Source organism: Zeus faber (assembly GCF_960531495.2).
Source record: "Zeus faber genome assembly, chromosome: 7".
NCBI classification, from domain to species: domain Eukaryota; kingdom Metazoa; phylum Chordata; class Actinopteri; order Zeiformes; family Zeidae; genus Zeus; species Zeus faber.
The window spans coordinates 10,459,329-10,481,103 of record NC_137203.1 but is presented as its reverse complement, the minus strand read 5'-3'; the positions used below and the strand labels follow the sequence as shown (position 1 = coordinate 10,481,103).

At 46.7% G+C, this 21,775-nt stretch overlaps 2 protein-coding genes across 3 annotated transcripts in view; both read right to left on the bottom strand.

Annotated features, from left to right (window-relative positions):
• Positions 1–6,494: 6,494 nt before the first annotated feature.
• On the bottom strand, positions 6,495–12,030 carry ckmt2b (creatine kinase, mitochondrial 2b (sarcomeric); the record flags this gene model as incomplete). Of its 2 annotated transcripts, none has more annotated exons than XM_080003828.1 (9): positions 6,495–6,611; positions 6,992–7,117; positions 7,341–7,475; positions 8,072–8,195; positions 9,482–9,567; positions 9,702–9,923; positions 11,076–11,171; positions 11,263–11,461; positions 11,888–12,030. In XM_080003828.1, the coding sequence occupies 9 exons, from the start codon at positions 12,028–12,030 to the stop codon at positions 6,495–6,497; spliced, it is 1,248 nt and encodes a 415-aa protein (XP_079859954.1). The 2 variants fall into 2 exon arrangements, with proteins under 2 accessions (XP_079859954.1, XP_079859955.1); XM_080003829.1 differs by lacking the exon at positions 9,482–9,567 and adding an exon at positions 8,412–8,497.
• An 8,805-nt stretch (positions 12,031–20,835) lies between these two features.
• The window catches only part of rasgrf2b (Ras protein-specific guanine nucleotide-releasing factor 2b), a gene marked incomplete at both ends in the record, with an annotated part of 47,710 nt that continues 46,770 nt past the window's right edge, over positions 20,836–21,775 (bottom strand). Inside the window, 3 exons of the mRNA XM_080004055.1 lie at positions 20,836–20,928; positions 21,496–21,564; positions 21,748–21,775. The exon at positions 21,748–21,775 is cut by the window's right edge and continues 90 nt beyond it. Of these exons, the coding sequence (XP_079860181.1) occupies positions 20,836–20,928; positions 21,496–21,564; positions 21,748–21,775 (190 nt within the window). The remainder of the gene's footprint in view (positions 20,929–21,495; positions 21,565–21,747) is intronic.

The following is a 21,775-nucleotide window of genomic DNA, read 5'->3' as shown; positions in this document are numbered from 1 at the left end:
ACACACGCGCACACACACGCACACACACACACACACACATATTCCCGGACAAAACTGAAGGGGATATAGTCAAATTATTTGTTTGCTACACGCGGCGTAGTAGTCATTAATACTCCCTTCGATGTATTTTTAGCTGCAAACAGTTGATGAGCGGAAAGCAGTTTTGACACTCGCAGGGGTTGGAAGGGTCAGAAGTCCGCGCGGATGAGCCGTGATACCGAACTAGCGGTGACAGAGGCAGAAAATTATGTTTATTTAGGATGTTAAATTAGACACACTACAGCGGTTAAGTGGAGGAAAATGCCGTGGGTGATCAGCGGTACAGTAGCATCTCTAGATTTCTGTTAGACTCCCTTCCCCTGGTTGTCCTTCTCTCTTCTTCCTTGCATCCACTTTCTCCCTCCCTCCCTTCCCCTTCATATGTCGGGCGGCCAAAATAAATCACCCTTGAAATGGAGAATCCTGGGGGGAAAAAAATGATCGCGATCCAATCACAGGCCAAACCCAAAACGATATTCATTTAAATGCAGATGACTGAATATGATAAAAGTTTTTGTCGTTATACAAACGCATACTTTCTCTTATCTCGGCTTTACAAATAATTGCAAATTAATGGAGACCATGTGGTGAGCAAATGCCTTCCCACAGTGGAAGGTAACGTTCCGCTTCTCCAACCAGGTTATCCGCTCAAAGTGAAAAAAGATCAGAGTCTTACAAAAGAGGCAATTAAACAGAAATCCACAAAAGTATTGGAATGAAATCACCTGGCTGAACATTTCCACCAAGAACCCCATCGTTTAACTGCCATTATTCAGTAATGAGAAACACTGAATAAGTCCAAAAATAATTAAATCCTTGTTCTTGTCATTTAGAGTATTGGGGTTGGCTGTTTACCATTTTTGGGGGGTATCCAAATATACAGGATTGTTAAATATCTCTATTAATATTTTATTAATGTCAAATATTACCAAGTCATTTTCGATAGTTAAAACCGTAGGAAACGTTTTTGAAGTAAAAAAAAAAAAAGTTCATATTACCACGTGAAAATGGTCACCATCAAATGTCCAGAGTACTTTAAAGTCACACATTTTACAGATCTACTACAAATTGTGTTTATTATTAATATTATTCATTTATTTATTCAGACAAGCCCTGGGAGGCCATGACCTCATACTGGCACTTCACCATGCTTAGTGCGCCCTCTGCTGTCTGGAGCTGTAACTACACCAAAACAGTTCCTAGAGCAGTGGATGGAGAGCCAGGACTTAGTCAGGACTTTTAAAGGCAAAACTGTCCCACAAAAAGAAAGTTTGGAGTCCTTGAATCTGATCGGAGGAGACGACAATGCTTCACAAGACTCTCAAAGAGATTAACACCTGTGGACAGGCTTGAGGTTTCAATGCAGAGTGAGCTTTGGAACGGCTGCACCCCAACGGCGCGTTTCAAAGCGCCCGGAGACCATGAGCAAATACGAGGGCGACTCGCTGGCACACTGCTTCAGATGCTGCCGACACAGGTTCAACTTGTGAATTTTCTCCATCCAAGTCCTGTTCAGTTCCTTTAATCAAACGATCGGAGGAGACGACCAACCTTCATGAGATGCAGAGGGCCAAAGGAATAAGTTGCTCTAGCAGGTCTTGAGGGTTCAAAGCCCAGTGACCCTACTGCGGCGGGATTTTTTTGGTGCCGCGATCGGGCCACCGGGTGCGACCTCCGCAGGCCTGTTTTTGGGTGCGAGGTTATAACACCACCGCACCCCACCGCGTCGCCTCCACGCTCAGCCGCGGTATCCGGGCAATTTTAAACCAGCCTTGGGGTGCCACCTTTCAAAAGCTGTTCAATCGTGAGGTTGCACCTAAGGCTGCTTATCTCTCTGAGCCACTGAGTCTCATGAACCCCACTTTGTGTCCTCCAATCATTTGATTAGAGGAACGGGACTTGGATGGGGAAATGAGGACTTGAACCGGACGGCAGCGCTGGGATGTGGTGTGTGAAGCGTCGTGCCACCAAGGTCGCCCTCAGACTCGGTGCTGGTCTCCGGGCGCTTTTAAACGCGCACTTGTGTGGTCGGCTTTCTAAAAGCTAACCCGGCATTGAACCCTCAAGGGGCTTACATGTCTTCCCCGGTCATCTAATTTAAGGAACAATGGCAGTGACTTTGATTGTCCCCCCTCTTGGAGCTCTAAATTGCAGACAATGGTGTGTCAGGTATTTCAAATAAAAAGCCTACGCTCCCCTATGGACCTCTCCCCGTCCCCCGCCAGTGAAAAGCCAACGTTACCCAATGTTTTGTGTGATTTTTGGTTGGGAACAGGTTAGTCTTATTCTTCTTCAGAGACAATGGCGTGCCGCGGGATTATCTCATCCTAAGAAGTGTCACGTGGTAGAAATGTTTGGAAACGCCGCCCTGGGTAAGCGACGAACCCGGAATTCAACTGGAACCCATGTGAAAAGTTCATGCTGTTCGTAACTTTGGGTTTTATTGCAATAGATTTGATCAGTTCCAGTGTCAGTTAATGTGACAGAGTATATACCAAAAAAAAAAAAACAAAAAAAACCCACAACGTTTTATTCACTGTTACCTGATGTTGTACAACATCAGGTAACAGTGCCAGTCTCTGTACTGTTACGCAGCATTATCCATGACCCCATCTTCTCCTGATTTCCCAGTACCATGACGACGCTGGTAAATGACTGTAAGACACTGACGCAAATACACAAAAAGGCAGATCCCGAGTTTCATCGGTGCATTTCACAGTCCCACTAAACATCAGATTACAATTTTGATTTTAACGCATGATGAAATCCTTATCTAATATCGGTTTGTAAAGAATACAAACGAGCAAATTGTGTCTCACGTGGGGACGCGGGGATTTATTTAAGCGACGGCTGCTACCGCTGGGTTCCAAACACCGATAACGCGATTAAACGCCCTGGCTTGTTCCTCTTTCTCCCCTCTGTACAGGGGATCTTTATCTTTTTTACCGAATCAGCGTTGCCGTGACGACCGAGGCCCCGAGCAGGAGGAGGACGAGCTGGGGTGAAATGTGATTTACTCCGTTGCACAGGTCTCCACCGCAGCAGCGCAGACCCACTGAGGTCACTGTGTTACAAAAGTCGCTTTTCATGCATTCTTTAGTGATCAGGTTTTCAGCGGCTGGAAAAGAAAGAGAAAGAAAACCGTGATAATAGCTGGGAACGTCTGGAGCAATATTTAGATTTATGTTCAACGTCCCTTCACCTAATATAATACATGATGGAGATTAAATACAACGAGTGGATGTCTTTTCTCCATGATTAATGCACATCATTTCCGGTATTATTTCCATATTTCTTTACGATTTTTTTTCCATAATTAATATGATGTGATGTGATTTTGCTGAGCTCAGCTGTCCATACTGAGTTTGGTAAAAATGCCTTTTCTGATTTTATCCCCTCCGCCTGGAATTCGCGCCAAAAGGACCTGAAACCCCTTACACTGGGGAATTTTAAGCAAGTCATCTAGTTACTGGAGATTACTCTAATGGCACTTGCACATGCGCACTTTAGCCTTAATGTGTGTTCCTTCTTTCTTGTATGCATTCACCTCTCTAGTCATGCTTATTCTAATTTATGACTTGTATTTCATGTATTGTTTGTGGTCTCTATAAATGATGTCATGTGCAAAATGTGTAGGATTATCAACAGTCCCGTGATGTAGAAATATCAAAATCAAATAACAGTGTACCACATGCACTGGTCACTCATCTTAGAGCCATAGGTGACCTTTGTAGATTGAAAAAAGTGAAATGCAAGTACATTGATACACCTCACTCCAATACAAATGTGAGAATTTCTTTGGGAAATGCCCTTTCCAGGGTTTTTTTGTTGTTGTTTTTTTTGTACCTGCACGGGCCCGAGAAAGTCTGTGCCCACACCAATTCAATTCAACTTCAATTTCGATAAAAAGCTAGACTTTTTTTTTTTTTTTTTTAATCAATTTCCACTCACTGATGGTGGTGGAACAGCGGTCGTGTCCTTCGGCGCAGCTCCAAATCGTGGTGCAGGACCCGGGATTCGCGTCCCAACAGGTGTAGCACCGTAACCCGGCGGCTGCAGGAGGATCAGAGCACACATGTCACTTCCTTGCACGACTTCCTGCGTCTCTGAGGACAATGCTATTAATTCTGCTCTTACCGGTAGACAGCGTAACGCAGACGAAAGCCAAAAACACAAGCAGCTTCATTTTTAGAATCAACCGGGGAAACTGATGAAAAGCCTGCAGATGATGTGACGAGGTTGGTGTTCAACAGCACTGCGACGTCGTATGTGCTCATGCTTTTCTGTTTTCCTTTATAACCTTTATTCAGTAGCTTGTGACAAATGACGCTTGAGGTTCCCATTTATGTCAATACTTCAGTCCGCTTCTATAAACATGCCCTGCTGTTTTCCCATGGTGTATCATAGAAAAACAGGATTATTAGCCGAGTCATTATTTATCTAAAAATCAAACTGCTTATTATATTGTGTTTGCGCAAGAAAATGAAACGAACAACTTGGACCCAAAACAATAAAATGTCAATATGGTTATTGTGAGACTAAAAGGGCCACTCCTGCATGTGTCAACAGGTCATGGGCCGACCATCAGCCGGCCAAGAGTTTGCTCTGAGGCCGAACCCTGGACAAATACTGCAAAAAGCACAGGACGTGAAAATTCCCCTTTTTGTGAACACTACAGCTCACATAACGCCGTCCTGTAAATACACTATGTAGCATCACAATCTTACTTGGTGTAATGGCGGCGCAATGGCGGCTCTTTGTAAAATATGTATGAATATCAATTTACTCCTGTTTATGCACCTATTAAATCCCATTTTGCAACCTAATTTCAATTGCTAAAATTACATAAATAATACGTCATCAATAGAAAGTGCGGATGCACACACGCACACGCACGCACACACACACACACACACACACACACACACACAGACACACACACATACACACACACAGACACAGACACACACACACACACACACACACACACACACACACACACACACACACACACACACACACACACACACACACACACACACACACACACACACAGCGTCTGAGCTCTCCTGTGTCTAATTGCATTATTAGAGTTACGTCATTAATCTGTTGCCAGAAAAGAAAGACCAACATAGAAATAATTAGCTCTCTGTCAGGCAGGATTTAAAGAGACCATCTGACCATATGAAGATAATAATAATTATAATAATAACAACAAAAACAACAACAACAATAGTAATAATAATTATTTATTTTTGTGAGAGGCCTTTATTAATACTGAAGATTATAAAAAATTAAATTGTTAGAACCTTTCCCACTGATCTTCTGTGTTCTGGGTGTGGTCCTGGGGATGTACATAGCTACACCTGGATTAAGGCTCCTGTGGAGGCGACGGCCTTTTAGTGAATCCCAAGTCATGCAGTAAATAGCAGACGCTTTAAGAGGAGATCCGATGTGTTAAAATAGAGATTTAATGTATTGATCCAGATATTTAGCTTTGCTGTTCTGCGTTAGCCAACGATTGAACAATGGCAATATTAATAAATTGCTTATATAATGTCATCAGCAGTTATTACATGTTTCACTCCCGTTTCACACTGTGAACTATTGAAATCTGTAAGATCAGGAGGTCGCCTAATCCAGCGGTATCCAATCACATGCTGGCCATGGGCCATGGCCCCTCTGTGACTTCACCGTCTGGGATGCAGATCAGACGACAGTTGGAGGAAGGATGGAGGAAGGATGGAAGAGGGATAGAGGAAGGATGGAGGAGGGGTGGAGGAATGGTAAGGAAGGATGAAGGGGGGGTTGAGAAGGATGAAGGAAGGACAGATGAGAGATGGAAGAAAGATGGAGGAGGGATGGAGGAAAGATGAGGATTGATGGAAGATGAATGGAGTAAGGACGGAGTATGAATGAGGAAGGATGGAAGAAGGATGGAGGAAGGATGGAGGAAGCATGGAGAAAGGATGGAAGAAGGATGGAGGAAGGATGGAGGAAGCATTGAGGAAGGATGGAGGAGTGATGGAGGAAAGAATCTAGGAAAGATGGGGGAAGTATGGGGGGAGGAAGGATGAAGGGTGGGCGGAAGAAGGATGGAGGAGGATGAGGAAGAATGGAGGAGCGATGGAGGAAGCATGAGGAAGGATGGAGTACCGTACCGCACTGTCTGTGTCGAGGGTGTAGGTTCTGCCATCACTGTGCAGGAGAGATAATAGCAGGTTAATATCACATTACCAGGACAACCCGCCGGGTTGCCTCCCCCCAGCGTCAAGAAAGAGTTGCACTGTCGATTGGAATGAATGAAAGGAATTTATTATGGAGAACCCATGAACCGTTTATGTTAACACACATATCCGTTTACATGTGATGAATAGCTCGTACACATAAGACCAACAGTTTAGCGACCAGCGGCTGGAGGGCCCGCTCTCCCGGTCTCCTGCCGGTGGTGAGGTTTACTTCCTAAACTGGGCGATGGGCGAGGGGACTTTAATGTCCTGGCCCCTCTCCAGCCTCTTCTCGCATTCGATCAGGTAGTTGACGCCGTCGATCAGCATCTGCACCAGCTCAACCTGAGGACACACACATAATAATAATAAAAAAATAATAAAAATAATAATAAATAAAAATTAAAAATAAATAAATAAATAATAATAATAATAATAATAATAATAATAATAATGGTGCTTTGTGAATTGCATCCTTAGGGGGCTGAATATCTATGAAGACATTCTCAGATTGGTGAAAAGTCCTTGTTTGTTTTGTTTGTTTTTGCGTGAAGTGTGTAATCAGTGTCTGTCATCCCTGTTGGCTTTGTCTATCTCTGGCAGCGAGCTCTTCATTTAACACCGCAATCACGCGTCCACACTTGCTAGACGTCCTCTCCTCATCCTGTTTCTGCTTGCTCTGTACAGCACTCTCCCACTCCCACTCCTGACGGTTCCATGTTTACCTCTGACTTCCCCAGACGGTCGTTGTTGGAGATGTCGAAGGTGTCTCCGCTGGCGGCCGTGTCCACCCCTCCGGTGCCTCTCTTCTGTAGCCTCATGTTGTCCAGAATCTTAGGGAAGCGGTTGTCCTGGCGTGAGAAGCAAAAACACACGATAAGTGAAGGTGCTACGGAACTTTACTGATTCCCAGGAGATGCAGCTGCAGCAGTGGCAGTGTAATACGGTACATTATCTATCTACCTAAGATATTGTATAAGATATGAAAGGGAGGATAAAACACTACTTGTAGTCCTTGTGCAAAGAATCTGCAGACTATGCACAATTGCGCCTCTGTGCTTCGCGTTGCATTACCCTGCTGAGGAGGGGGAGACGAATGTGCACGCCGGCCCTGAGCCCGGTGCCCAGGTTAGAGGGGCAGGTGAGAATGTACCCAAGACGCTCATTCCACATGAACTCCCAGCCTCGCTCCTGGATCAGCTGCTCCACCTGGAAGTCACACCATCAGAGCAGCACATCACTCAGGGAGTCACTGCTGCTCGCACACGCCACACAGGCAACCCACTCATAACAAGGGATATTTTCCAGTACAAATCACTCTGAGAACCGAAATATTTATCAGCCCCAGAAGAACAAAGCCAAACCTCACTCTCCTTTTGCGTGAGAAAACCAGTGTGTTGACTTTCCACTGGGGTGGTCTGGGACTACGCATCCAGGTCACACCGCATGGCATGGAATGATCTGATTTTGTCCAGTGTGTTGACTTTCCACTGGGGGGGACTGGGACTACGCATCCAGGCCGTACCACACAGCATGGAATGATCTGATTTTGTTCAGTGTGTTGACTTTCCACTGGGGTGGGATGGGACTACGCATCCAGGTCACACCGCACGGCATGGAATGATCTGATTTTGTTCAGTGTGTTGACTTTCCACTGGGGTGGGATGGGACTACGCATCCAGGCTGCACCGCAAGGCATGGGATGATCTGATTTCATCCAGTGTGTTGACTTTCCACTGGGTTGGGTGGGACTATGCATCCAGGCCGCACCACACGGCATGGAATGATCCGATTTGTCCTCGTACCTGTTTGAGTCCTCGGCAGAACCTCTCAAACACCCTCTTCATGTTGCCTCCCTTCTCCATGGAGATGACTCTGGTGTGGTCCTCCTCGTTGACCCAGATCAGGAAGTTCTTCTGGTTGTTGTGCCTGAGACAATTAGAGGATTGACCTTGAGTTCAACAAAAGTTAACTCGCGATTTTGCACATGCTAATGCAGCACATGCTAATAAACCTTAATTGCGCTGAGCTCAGCGCAATTAAGGTTTACGACACCATTACTGTAAATAATCAGTCCTCCTTTCTTAAGTATTGTCAATCGAGCACACACGCAGGTGCGGAATAGGCCCATGCAGCATACCATACCAAATGCCTCTGGCGTCCGGCCACTCTCGGGCCATGAAGGCACAGGTGAGGAGGGGGGATACGGGCTTATCAAAAAGGAAGTGATCCTGAAGAGTGAGCAGCCGAGGGGAGGGAGAAGCACAATAAGAGGGAAAAATAAGGATTCAGCAGAGGACAGAGGGTGGAGATTAACAGGGCGCGGTGCTGGGGAACGTGTTAATGGACGACACGTGAAAAGGTAAAGTGGCAGACGAGGGGGGCGTGGTTAAGCCACGGTCGGTCAGGTGAAAGCTGCCGGCTTCGTCTCCCGTCGGTGCAGCTGTACCGGGTCAGCCCCATTGGCGCGGATTGGAAGAGTTTTGTTATGTGTTGGTTGTCTCGCAGAGAAGGGGATCGCGTGGCGCAGGAGCCGAGACCCCGCGGACCAGATCCCGAGATGGACCCCGACGCTCACTTGGTATAATTCTGTTTCATGTCCTCATTTTGCGGCCAGCGTGCCTTTTTGTTGACCGTGATAATAAAAACCCGGCCGTGTCGGCACCTCACTGCCCGAAAGTCTCCCTCCCTGAACCCCTACACGGTAACTGTGGGTACCCCTGCGGATACAGTGGGGGTACTGATGGCTTTTTACCCCACAGGTAAAGTTCTAGAGTCGGGGTCAGAAGGAGGTCCACGAGGTGAGCTTCAATCCTAAAACACTGCTGTTCTTTATTATAACTATTATAACACTTTATTATCAATAGCTGATATAGTATAATAGCTGTGGCATTGATAATCAGTCATCAACAAATGACTAGGCGATCCCCAATACTAACATATTAAACAAATGGAAATACGACACACTGTCATAGTAATCGTGGCATTGGTGCCACCATTACTTTGTGGGGAATGTAGGTTTGTGGATGCATTTCCTTCCCTGATGTTTCGCCGTTTCAACACTCTCTTGCAAGTTTGAGAGTGGATATGACTCTTTAAGGGACACCAGAGGAGAACATCGTCTACCGGCTATGTGTTCTAGACTAGCTACACTACCCACTACCGCAGCAAGTAACACTATTTACTGGGGGGGGTCTACTTTTTTCCAACCTTACCAGAGCCCACGGGCATCAGGCCAGTCTCTGGCCATCCCAGCTGCCGTGAGCAGGGGTGACACGGGCTTATCAAACAGGAAGTGCTCCTGTTTGCCGGTAAATAGACAGAGCAATCCGAGGAAAAGAGAGGTCAACGGTCATTATTGAACCTGAGTATGGAAACTAACTGTGTGTGTGTGTGTGTGTGTGTGTGTGTGTGTGTGTGTGTGCCCCTCCTCACGTCGATAAGCTGCTGCTGCTCCCGTTCGGTCATCTCTCCCAGGCTGTAGTAACGCCCGGTCAGGTCCCCCTTGAGGCCGGCCAGAGCCGTCACCACCACGCGCTCCACCTCGCGGCGCTCGGAGCGCGAGCACGCCGGGGGGAGGCTGAGGCCGCGGATGCTGCGGCCGGTGCGGACGCGGGACGACAGCACGAAGCGCTCGTCGAACATTCCCGACGTGATCTGAAAGGAAACGGAGGCGCGAAGGTTTCGCACGGAGAGCTTTATTCACGGAGCACGCTTTTGAACCGACGCGCCAGAGACATTTTCAAACCTCACGTGCAGACAAACAGCAGGTTCAAACGGAACATAAAGCTTAAATGAGGAGAACAGAGCCACCGAGGAGGACAGGGCGTACGTTGTGGAAATGAAGACTCGAACGAGAACAAAGACGGATTGGAATGAAACGCATCTGGACAGAGTCATAACGGTAGAAAATTGACAGTTTTTCTTAGCACACCCGCCACCACAGTCTGGAAACACATTAAAACCGGGCTTCTGTGCTAAATTTGTGCGATCTTTCATTCCGGTTCAGATGTTTCCCAATGAAACATTTTCTACAAATTACCCTGGCAATTACTGCAGTTAACTGCACAACACCTCCTCGTAATGCCTCTCACTTCCCTGACACCGCCTTCAGATCCTTGGCTACCTTCCTGCTTGCACACCTTACAGCTGCACAGATGTGCTGTGCAGCTGTGTACCATTTGTAAACATGTGCCTGTTTTATAACTTCTTTCTTATTTATATTTAAATTACCTCCTTGCACAGAGACTACCAATGAGTATTTCATTGCACATTGTGTGTAAATATAATGATCTCTTTTGAATCTATTAAAATGGCATCGCTTGGCCTGTCTTAAGCTGAATAGATGCATGGATGGTGGATGGATGGATGGATGGAAGGATGGATGGAAGCATGCATGAATGGATGGATGGATGGATGGATGGGTGGATGGAAGCATGCAAGAATGGATTGATGAATAGATGGGTGTATGGATGGATTATGTATGGATGGATGGATAATAGATATTGTACAAATATAATGGGGCATTTTTCACTGGGGTGCCTGTCTGTGAATGGATGGATGGGTGGGTAGATGGATGGATAGGTGAATGGATGGATGGGTGGGTAGATGGATGGATGGGTGAATGGATGGATGGGTGGGTAGATGGATGGATGGGTGGATGGATGGGTGGATGGGTGGGTAGATGGATGGATGGTTGGATGGAGGGATGGATGGGTGGGGGGATGGGGGGGTGGGCTGATGGACGGATGGATGGGTGGATGCAGGGATGAATGGATGGATAGAATGAACACATAATGCGTTCTGCACCTTGGAGGCATCCAGGTCAGTGGGGTGCTTCATTGTCCGGGGGTCGTAGCCGTTGTGTCGGTCCTTGATCACGGGGTCGAAGAGCTCCGCGAACACCTGGAGGCAGAGCAGCGACAACGTCAAACACCATCAGGACGCCCGTCAAACACCACAACCCGAACACACACTGTCGCAGGGTGGTGCAGACCTCGTAGCTCTCCTCGTCCCCGGCCACCATGCCCACGGTCTTGATGAAGGGGTGGCCGGGGTTGTCCACCCCGGTCTGGATGCACTGGTCCAGGGTCCAGTTGTTGGGGGTGGTCTTGTCTCTCAGACGGCCGTACATGGCCGGGGTCAGGGCAGTGGCCATGCAGTTGTTGTGCTTCCTCAGGTCAGGGAAGTCAGCGCTGCGGGAGATCAGTTAAGCACAAGAAATCAAACACCTCAGTGGCTCAGGTTTAGTTAAAACTGTGTTGGCACAATTGCTTTGCCTGTGTGGGTATATTGATGCCGGATTGATTACTTACTGTATATAAAGTATATAGAGCTACAGTACTTACTTACTCACGGCCACTTACATTGAGGTGGAAGATGGATTTAAGATAATTTAACTAATGATTTTAACTATTATGCCTAGTTTACATGCTTCCACAAAAGAAAATAGTCAATTAACATACGAGCTTTGACAAGATAAGATATATCAGCTCACACACACACACACACACACACACACACACACACACACACACACACACACACACACACACACACACACACACACACACAAACACGCATATACACACACACACACACACACACACACACACACACACCTGGGGGGATAGAGGGTCTTCCTCTCGGCAGCGGCGGCGCTGTCAGTGAGCAGGTATCCAGACGCCAGCGTGCTGGCTCCCAGGCTGGCCAGCATTACTGCCGCATGGCGGCCGGACAGCAGTCGGCTGAACTGAGTTGCCATGGCGAGGTGGTTTAGCGGGGCTTTACCTGAGGAGGGGTCGGAGAATTAAAATTGGCATTACGGCGACATGTAGCATCGTTGCCAAGTGCGCTTATAATAAGAGACTTTGTGCTTGTTTTTTGATTAGTTCTAGTTGAGTCGTTTTTGAGTAGTTTCGTAGTTGTCATGAAACCTACCTGATCTCCCAGTATTAAGATTTGCTGTCTCTCTCCCTTCCCTTCACCTGGTTTCCCCCGTCTGCAGCTCATTCCCTTGTTAGTCCCTCAGTGTAACTATCATTCCACTTCCCTTTGCTCTCTGCCAAATTGTCTCTTGAATTACGTTGAGCGCTCCCGCACTACTACTACCTGTTTCCTGCACCTTCTGTCCATACCTCTGCCTGATTCCCTGGACCCTGATTCCCAGCCTGATCCCTGCCAGATAAGTCTCTGATCTCCTGGTTATGACCCATGCCTGTTTTTTCGGGATAAACCTTGTGGACTTCTTACCTGATTGTTTTTGTGTCTGGGTGTGCCTATGGGTTCACATCCGAGTCAGTGAGCATAACAGTAGTAGCTTGAAACCTTTGAGAGGTTGTGCTTTTACGGCTCGTTTTAAAAATGTGGTTGCTTGTTAAGGAAAATCCAATACATTGATGATAATGTAAAAAAAAAAAAAAATCCCCAGATGTATGAAATGACACCATATAATATCGCCCGCTGTTCGGGGGAATCCACAACTGGTTGCATGGGATGAGCATGGTTAGGGTTTAATTGGGATGCCTGAAACGTCAATGATGGACATTTTGCTTTTTGGCAGGGCAACTCCACTACCCCTGAACTTCAGCAGGGCATAGACGCGCTGTGGCTGAATGCCAGGGCGGATGAGCGGAAGGGGCCGGGAAATGGGATCAGATTGTCAAGGCCTGCCTCGTCTCACAGAGGGAGAGCGGAAACGCGCGGCTTTCTAACCTTTAGCTGGAAAAGTCACGGAATTAGTTTTGACTGGGTTGGGGAGTTCTTTTGCAAAACAATTAAGCACCCTCGTGTCTAAGTGGATGTGGCTCTTGTTGCTATGCGACCGTTGAACGTCACTTTGAAACGCAGCATTTTGACTACTTGAAATGCTTGCAATATAGCAGCACACGTTCACATGTTACGAATTACTTGAAATAAAACCACAGGCCTGTCCGTATTTGCTCAGAATATTTATCTTTACAAAAAAAAGCGGACGTTTCATAATACGCCAAAACAGCAAAAAATCATAAAATACCTGCGGCCCAATGCACACGACCCTTCCCGGCATGACCAAGCTCCAAGCTTTGACTTCACCAATTTAAAGGTTGATTCAGGAATATTTCCCCCCTGGCTGACCACGAGCAGCCAACAGGATTTTACTTCAGCCTCTTTTGTTAACCTGCCCATCTGCACTTTCTTTGTTTTCGAGATAAGGTTCCAGACCAGCAGCAATTTAAATAGTAATAATTTAAACAGCTAGATACAGGGATTGGGATTAACTCACATTGACACATTGAATATATTTAATGTAATAAAAATGTGATATTCCCTTTTGGTCTCAGACAGGCGGCTTATTCTAACGTGCATGTGTGCACACACACAAGGACGCAATCAGACACAATCAGCTCAACGCCAACGACATTATGTGTGGAGCGTAAAAGGATTAAGTAACGGATACACCTGCGGCGTGAACATGCATGCGCTTGGATGGTTCTAGAAGCCGATAGAGCCAGACAGGATTTTCCTTCCCGTCGGCCGGTAGAGGTCAGCCGGCCGCAACGACCTGTGATTGGATCTGAGGATGCGTTCCGCTGCTCCTCCGGTGCGACATCACTGGCCACTTTCAAAATCGTATCATTCCGATAATTACAGTGGAATAGGGCAGCGGTCCACAGCGCGGGTGACTGGAGCTTAATTATTTTGCGACGAACGTCCCAGATATACAGCGTAGAAATAAAGGGAGGAATTTCAAAACAAAGGCCGCATACCATGGAGTCAGTGGAATGAAAAAAGAAAACGATCGTTTCCAGAGGTTGAGAGGTTTCTATCGGCCCGTCTTCCTCCGTTTGTGTCTTTGCACTTTTAAGTTTCGGCAAATCAAAGCCCCAACACACACACACGCACACACACACGCGCACACACACACACACACACACACACACACACACACACACACACACACACACACACACACACACACACACACACACACACACACACACACACACACACACACACACACACACACACATACACACACACAGTATTAATAGCAGCGAGGGGTGAGGTTAAGCTTTGGTACCAGCTTGTCAGCTCAGTGTTGGCATCATTCCTAGACAGCGCATGATCGCCTCCGACATTCTGGACTAGTCGGCTGAGGCTGAGCTCCGAGCAGACGGGTAATGGAGGAAAGCGGGGGCAGGTGAGGGGGCGGGGGCGGGCGGGTGGGGGGCGGGTGGCGGAGAGGGCAATAAATTAAGTGTGACGAGGGCATACGAGCAAAAGATCTAAGCCCCAAGGTGGGAAGCGAAGTGTGGCGGGCAAAAGCACATCATAGAACAGTACAGATGGATGGATGGATGCATGGACGGATGGATGGATGGACGGATGGATGGATCATGAGGCAGGAGAACCGGCGAAGAAAGTTTGTGAATGAGGCCGGAGGACAGTGGAAGATGGAGAAGTGGAGGAGGGCAGGGGGGCCTGCGGGAGAGGTGTGAAGACTTAGGTGAAGGACGGACGGGGGAGGGGGGTGTTTGCAGACGATTAGCGCCTGCCCCGTTGGGAAAATGGTTTCCACGTATATAGAGGTCGGGTCAAGCGACGGGGACACAAGGGACATCTCCTTAAAAAACAGGTCTCCACAAGCTAGTTTGGCTTTTGCTGTCGTGTTTGTTGGCTGTCGTAAAAGGGAAGATTCTAAAATGTGTGTTAGATACAGGATGGCGGAGGAACTTGAGGTTCAGGAAACCGTTGAGGGACCGGTGGCTAACAGGTGGTCAGTAAGATGACTAGGTCTCTAAGAAGACCCTAATTCAGGCGGATGCTCTTAAGGCTCTGCAGTATCCTTAGTCCACCCCCTCCAAGGGCAAGCAGAGAGAGAGAGATATTAAGGAAAGACCAAACACACGCCTGGGAAACAAAGCAATGCCTTCATGGTTCTTTCTAGGACTGACAGGGCAGGCGTAGACCCTGAGCGCTAGGCCTCAAAACGGTTCACGCGCTGACTCATTCATTCTTCTTAAACATCATCGAGGTCCGGTCCATGGGGGGTGGGGGGGCATTCGGTCATAAAATGGGTGCGAAAGCGGAGGAAGATAAAGGAGAAAGCGCGAGGGAGGAGAAGGCGGAGAAGACGCGTCTCACCTGGAGTTCACCGGGAGAACAGAGCTCGTAGGGAGGAGGTTCCTGCAGGTCGGTCCTCGGAGGCTCAATCTGCAGAATGAGAGCAGAGGAGCCACCGGTGGCAGGATCAGAGAGAGGGAGGGAGGGAGGGGGGAGGGAGGGAAAGAGAGAGGGGGGTAGGGAGATAGAGATATAGGACAGAGAGAGTGAGGAAGAGAGAGAGACAGACATACAGAGGTATGGGCGCACAGGGGAAAGAAAAGAAGGGTCCAAGGATTGTTCCGTGTGGTACACCACGGGGTCCACCCGACTGCTTTTTATTAAGTCTCCCATGTCATATAGATGAACGGAGACAGAGAGAGAGACGGGGGGAGGGGGGGGAGAGAGAGAAGGGGACGAGGACAGGGACGGGGTTCTCGGCTCGGGATTAGCTCCCAGGCAACAGACGGGAAATCCTCTTTCTCCTGTCACTCAACATGTGCGTCTGCCTCCACACACCGGCACGCGCGCTTCATCGCTTCATCGCTTCATCGCTTCATCACTTCATTGCTTCATCACTTTATCGCTTGAGCGCTTCATCACCTCATCGCCGGCTTTCACCTCCGTCGCCCCCGACCTCCCGGCCGCTTTCACGACCGTGAACGCACACACACACACACACACACACACACAGACACACACACACACACACACACACACACACACACACACACACACACGGCGTACGCACATGCGCGCACGCACACACACACATACACACACACACACACACACACACACACACACACACACACACACACACACACACACACAGAGACCCACTACAATGGAGTGTTCAATGAAAAAAAGTTCAATCTCAACAATGAGAAGTTTGCTTTTAATGTTCATCCATATGTGTCGTATCCTTTCCCTTCCTTTACAACAGGTTTGGGTGTTTTTACCATTACGCTGCTGCAGTATTTGTATTTGATAATAAAAGGGTTACGGTGCTGCACTAATCGGGGATTTTCACTCGCTCATTTATTCACGTCCCCGGAAGAAACATGAGTGGAGTTGGCTAATCTCCCATAATGCCCTTAAACCCCCCGCTGGGAAACAATGCTCTCGGATGCGACGCGACACTCCACCTGACTCCGCTCCTCCCCTGCCCTTCCACTCGGGCTGAGCCGCTCTAATCACTGTGGGAGGCAGCGCACACACTTCCAGCTTGATTGGCCAATCAATTGCTCATCTGATTCACGGCTGAAAACGCTCTCCGAGCTTGTCTCGTCGCGGCCCCCGTCGACGCATTCGTTTGGACACAGGAGACGCGAGAGAGACTGAACGCCACCGTTTGAGGACGTTGGTGCTATAATTAAGTGTACGTTCGTCCTCGGGGAACAACAGTCGCTGCACGGTGGCGATGGTACGTGCTGCATAGCTACGGCGATGGCCGGGGCATGCCATGCAGGCCGCACACACGTACACGCACGCACGCACACACACCCACGTACGCACACACACACACACACACACCCACGTACGCAGCACCATTCACTCACACAGGAACATATAACCCCTTTCCTCACTCTCTCTCTCTCTCCACCTTTCCTCCCTCTCTCTCTCCCTCCCTCTCTCTCTCTCTCTCTATCTCCCTCTCCCCGTTTTCTCCATCTCCATCTCTTACTCTCTCTTTCCCTCTCTTTCTCTTCCTCCCCCTCCCTTTCGCTCTCTCTGATGTTATGTCTCTGAGCCATAATGAAGACACTACTTGGACTTTGCTCTCCCATGGGAGTCTTTCATTCCTTTTGTTAAAATAAGAATTTAAGATGAATCCCTAATGCCAATATAAAATCAATGTTGCAAAAACTTAAAATAAATTTAAATGTATAATGCATATTTATAACAGACCAGGTGACGGATTCCCCTATTGGAAATGGGATTACGGAAGTGTAAAGGGAACAGATTAGATAACCAACAGTGACCAGGCGACGCAGACAGGTCAGGTGTAATTCCGATCCTGGCCACGAGGGGGCCGCAGCTTCTGGGTTTATAATTGGCTTCAGAAGCCAATTATAAACCCAGAAAGCACCTCGGATCCTGGGTTGTGAGACACACATCAGCAGCATCAACAACTTGATTATGTTAACAAACTGCAGCAAGCAACTGTTGTTTTTATATTATTTACATAATAAGGTATATTGTGCTTAACAAAGTACAGATGTTATGAGGACGGGTTTGGAGGAGCTGTCATTCAGGATTTTTTTAAGTAAAAGTCACAGCACTAAGTTCTCAACCTTTTATTCTTTCGATCCAATGCTGTTATCAAAATAAGAAAAACAAGATTACAATTAATTCATCCGTGGGGTGGGATTCAGGTAAGTGCACATTGTGATAATCAGCACTATGACTATCATAGGCTGTTATTGCATTATAATACTATTTCTAGTATTACTAGAATACTATTAACACGATTTAACTCACCTTATGTCACCTCTGTTGGGATAAAAGTAAAAGGAACACAAAGGTGTTCTTTGTGGTGTGAGGCGGCCGATCCACCGACTTTAAAAATCGAAATAAATCATTTTCACATCTCGGAGAAAAGCTTCTGCTTGAAATGGCTCCTACTAAGGATTTTAGAGGCACACCATTGCACCAAGCGATACCTACTGTCCCTGACAAAGCGGAGAAAAAAAAAAAGATTGAACTGTTATCTCTCCTCTCAATACTGTTATGGGAAATCTTTTATTTGGCCCTCGAGCAGCGCTGACACCACACAAAACCTGACACGGGCAATTAAGAAAACACTCCAAACACTTAAGGCATGTAGAATTTTATTTCCCCTGCACCTACAACGTAAAAAAAAAAAAAAAATAGCAAGTAACAAGTAAACAAACGCACAAACAAGGCCAAACACCAAACAAACAAAACTTCCAGTTTACCCCAAACTGTTTTTTTTTCTGACACCCAGAAGTAACAGCCACAGTTTTAAAGGGATTAATTATTAACCCAGAACATAGAGCGTACAAACATTTCCTCCAATAAAATGCGAGACAAATTCAAGTCGAGAGGGTGTTATAATGTGTTTCTAAATTTGGCACCGAAGCCTCAGAAAACAATTGACGTACTGCAAGAGAAATTGGACAAAACTTGCCTTGACTTTAACGCAGGGGTCTCAAACGACAGGCCCGGGGGCCACATCCGCCCGGCTGGACAATTTTAATGTGCCGCGCTACGTGGCGATAAAATATTGATCATATTGGCCCGCAGATCATTTTTTCAAATCACTAATGCTTATTTAATCCACACAAATGTACTTTAAATGTTATTAAAATAAAAAACAGAATTAAATAGATCATAAGAAAGCTCTTTCTAACAGGATTAAGAGGCGATTCACTAAAGTGCGGGAGAAAAAAAAAAAAACCCCAAACAAAACAAACAAAACAGGGCAGTTTTCCCTTAAAGCTCAACATGGCCCCCCTCTAGAAGACAACCTGCTCAGTGGCCCCCAGGTCGTTTGAGTTTGAGACCACTGGTTTGATGGGTGATATCATCTTTTCAGTCCATGATCAGTAGACAGTAGTATTATATATGTATTTATTGTATATATATATATATATCTATATAGAGAAGGTACAGTGGGTTTAAGACAGACATGCTCAACATGCAGCTGTAGGTTCGTGCAGGAAAACAATGTTCATCAGACAGGAATGCTGCAGTGTTAGAAACCAAATTGGGTCGTTATTGAAATGCTACATTTCCTTCCCCAAACCTTAAAATACATATATTCATATATTTTTTTCTTCTGAATTCAGTTCCAACAGAGTTGTTTCTTTTCTTTTTTTTTTTTACTATAAAGTGTTAAGGATGCAAAATGAAAATTTCAAAAAGGAAGTCTAGAAAGAAAACAATAATAATAAAAATTAAAAAAAGAAAATCAGTATCCACAGCATAATAACTCGATGCTTTGACTTCATCTCTTATGTGATATGTGTAATGTCACTATATACAAAATACCATAAATGTCTCAGGAAATAAATAACATGGAAAATAACATTTCATCTTGTCATTCAGGCAAAGCTACATCTCAGAGAGTGCAAAGACGACCTCATCCTACATCCAGAAATTACATACCAGTACACAGGACTGCATTTTCGTTGTTTTTTTTTTTTTTTTTGTTGTTGTTGTTGTTTTTTTCATCAAAGCAAAAAATTAAAAATAAAATCACACGCGAAACTGCAAAGCTTCATGTTGTAACAAAGTCTAAACACTAGGGGGAGACATTTGCTGCAGAACTTGGACTGTTTTTCACTAACGTGCTACTGTTTAGCATACACCTGTCAACAGAGAGGCAATAAAAGTACAATTTAAATGAGTTCAATGAAACTGTGCATCAAGATTAAATATTTCAAACATTTTGGTGTGTTTTTTGTTTTTTTTCTTCACTAAAATCCCTTGTCGTAGGTTAGATTTGGCAGTGGAGGGGCTAATTCATCATCATTATAAGAAGGCACCTAACAACATCTTACCATTCGAGTGGACTTAAATAATAAAAATAATAAAAGAAAATGCCCAGTTGCCAAACGGGCAGAAACTGACTAAAGATCTCCCAAAAAATACAGCCACTTTTTCGACATATTTACTTCAATTTCTTTCGGTTTGATGATTTGATTCTTTGTTTTCTGAATGGAGGGCGTCTATCCTATCCGCGTCATATTTAAGGACTTGGAGACGTACTTGTCCTTTTCTTTTTGTTGTTTTTTTTGCTTGCTGAGGTACGCGGTGCCTTGGAAGGTGAGCCTGGGTCGGATCAGGTTGAAGGCCGTTTTTAACACCCGCCCCCCAGTTAAAATCAGTCATGCAAATGGATGCGGTGACCATCACGAACGACTGACCCAAAGCGGTTTTTTTAGCTCCAGTATGTTGGCGCATAAACACACACGCGCACACACACACACACACAGACACACACACACACACACGATAAGCACAGAGACGGCGGAGCTCGGACGGACTTCCTCCCCTGTACATGCTACATCTCGTCGTCGACCCCTCCAAGAAACATTCGAGACCCTTTTCCCGATCGCCGCGGGCCCCTGCGTGTCCTCGGACGGACGGAAGAGAACGTTCCGGAACGTTCTGGAACTCCACACCCTCCAACTCCGTGTGGGTGCAACCGCCCCCAGCCCACACCACCCCACCCCTCCGCCGCCCGCGCGTCGGTCTTTTTCAACGAGGGGGGACTGCTCCCCTCGCTTCCGTCCTCCTCCCACTCACCTTTTCTCGGCCTCTGTTCTCCACCCAATGCTCGTCCCTAACCCCACCCGTCATAACCGTCCCTCATCATCCTCAAATCTCTCTCTTTCCTCTCCGCTTCAACTTCTTCGTTGGTGTGACTTTGGTGGTGGTGGTGGTGGTGGTGGTGGTGGTGGTGGTGGTGGGGGTGGAGGGGGGGGGGGGGGAGTGGGGGCAGCGCAGCGGTCCCTCAGGCCGGCAGCCGGGGCTCGATCTTCAGGGACAGGTCGTAGAGCGTGTCCTCGTCCATGATCAGCGTCTTGTCCAGCAGGTACTGGGTCACCTGGACGCAGGACGCAGTGGGTGAACCGGCTTTAATGGACCCTTTAAAACACGCTGCGTCGCCAAGCGGCGTGGAGATTTAGAATATGAGTCCTTACATTTAAAGGCGGGAGGATGCCTGAGAATATTAATCATGGAGATACCTGTATCACATTCATATATACTTAACATTCATATTCCACCTCACGTAATGTAATTCTATTTCTTCTATCTAGGGTACTACTACCTTACCTGTATTACCACAGCCATCACATTTATTTTGTGTTTTACTTTGTTATTATTCTATATTTTGTTCAACCATACATCACAAATCCACCCAGTGAAATGTACTGTCCATGTAGATGCCTTTTCTCAATAAAGGTTTATTCAGATTCTGAGACAGGGTAGGTAATAAGTAAATAAGGTTTAAGGGCTTTAGACCGTGTAAAAGCTTGATTTCACATTGTTCAGTAGGAACGAAATTTCCCACTGCCGACTCAATAGTGTTGTTTCAATCAAATCATCGGGGAAACCAAAAACAAGTGGAAAAATGAAAACCAAGAAGGGGAGTTTTTGCAAAGATCAGTACCTTGACTTGGTGCTCGATCCTGTACGGGGTTTGCTGGAACTGGCGGATTTCTCTGATGATGTGGGAAATCTGTGGAACACAAGGCGCTGCTGATTTGCGTCTGTGTGTGTGTGTGTGTGTGTGTGTGTGTGTGTGTGTGCGTGCGTGCTTGCGTGTAGGTACATACGCGTACGGTGTATGTGTGTATGTGCGTGTGCATGGGGCGCTGTCCATGTGCGCTCACGCTGACATCAACGACCAGGCCTTACATACCATCCTCATTTTGGAGAAGTTGACGAGC